General features: G+C 37.5%; 1 protein-coding gene across 1 annotated transcript; it reads left to right on the top strand.

The window, feature by feature from the left end:
• The first annotated feature begins 323 nt into the window (after positions 1–323).
• LOC113424755 (olfactory receptor 5AR1-like) lies at positions 324–1,269 on the top strand. Its single transcript, XM_026686608.2, is given in 3 exon segments — positions 324–501; positions 504–686; positions 689–1,269. Coding segments are annotated over 3 exon segments (942 nt in total).
• Positions 1,270–1,674: the final 405 nt, after the last annotated feature.

Genomic DNA, 1,674 nt, shown 5'->3' with positions numbered 1-1,674 from the left:
GTTCAAACTTAAATAACATTGTTATGAGAATAAATTTTCCTGCATATAGTAATCATTTTAAAGATTTAATTTTGTGTTTGAATATTGTAAACTGTACAGGCAGAACCTTACTGAATAACTTTCATTGATGAAATCTTATTGATTGGCATTAGAATAGCTAGTACAGTATTTATAGTAACAATATTTCAGTTTCAGAATTGTTTTCAAATAAAAGCTATATTGATAAAATACTTTAAACATGCTGCTTTCTTTCCCAGGATATAAACAGAAGGGAATTCTGGATTCATGTCTCATCCTGGATCCAGCATCGATTATGAAAGATCATGTGTAAAGGAAATCAGTCTGTCATAACAGAATTCATTTTTATGGGATTCACAGATAATCCTAAAATGCAGTTCACTCTTTTTATCATCTTCTTCTTGGTTTATATTGTTACAGTAATAGGGAATCTTGGGATGATTTTGTTAATCTGTGCTGAACCCCAGCTTCACAACCCCATGTATTTTTCCTGGGTAACCTCTCATTTGCTGATCTCTGTAACTCCTCAGCCATTGCTCCTAAAATGCTGGTTGATTTCTATGCTGAAACTAAAAAGATTTCATACAATGGTTGCATGATGCAACTGCTTGTATTTGCCTTGTTTGCAAATGTTGAGTGTCTTTTGTTGACTTTAATGGCCTATGATAGGCCATCTGCAATCCACTTCTCTATTCAATCATTATGTCCAAAAGGACCTGTCAAGAACTGGTGACTGTTGTGTATTTGATAGGGTTAGTAAATGCAATGATAAATACTTCCTGTACATTTCGACTGTCATTCTGCAGATCTAATATTATCAATCATTTCTTCTGTGATGAACTTCCACTGCTCATTCTCTCCTGTTCTGATACCTACATCAGTGAGATAGTGATACTTGCCTTTGGCTGCATTGAAGGAATCAGCATTGGAATGATTCTTGTATCCTATGCTTATACTTTGGGTACAGTCCTGAGAATGCACTCTGCTGAGGGTAGGTATAAAGCATTTTCCACCTGTGCTTCTCACCTGACAGCTGTTGGGATATACCATGGGACTATACTCTTCATGTACTTTCGGCCCAGCTCCAGCTATTCCATGGACCAAGACAAATGGACCTCGTTGTTCTACACAGTTGTGATCCCCATGCTCAACCCTCTGATCTACAGCCTGAGGAACAAGGAGATGAAAGACGCAGTGTCAAAATCACTTGGCCGTATATGGATATGGAAAGGAAGAAATATTGTTTTATAATAACTGGAAAGTGTGTCCATTGAGGAAAATGATATACAAAAGGTTGAGCTAGATATCCCACGGTATGTTACAGATGATACACCACTAGTGGCAGGTGACCAAAGAGAACAAAGAAATGGGAGCCCGTTGTTAGGGATAACATTGTTTACCCTAACTGGTTTGGGTAAAAATGATAAATAAGGTATCATGGTTTGTTAGTTAAAGTGTGTGTAACTTTAACTGCAAGAATGTAATTAAGGGTGTGGTTGTAAAAGCACTATATAAGAAGCGAGGCAATTCCAGCCCGCTCTCTCTGGCTTACTGATCCCTAATTACTGAATGGATTGATGACTGCGTTCTTGCTGGAACGGGGAGAGATAAAGGAGTGTTTATTTTCTCAACGGAGAGAAGATAAATATTGGACTG

The sequence above is a fragment of the Notechis scutatus genome, chromosome 1 (assembly GCF_049901735.1).
Source record: "Notechis scutatus isolate UNSWTSFEM ecotype Mainland chromosome 1, rNotScu1.2, whole genome shotgun sequence".
Taxonomy (NCBI): domain Eukaryota; kingdom Metazoa; phylum Chordata; class Lepidosauria; order Squamata; family Elapidae; genus Notechis; species Notechis scutatus.
Note: the sequence above shows the minus strand (reverse complement) of the source record. Positions and strands in the feature narration are given on the sequence as shown.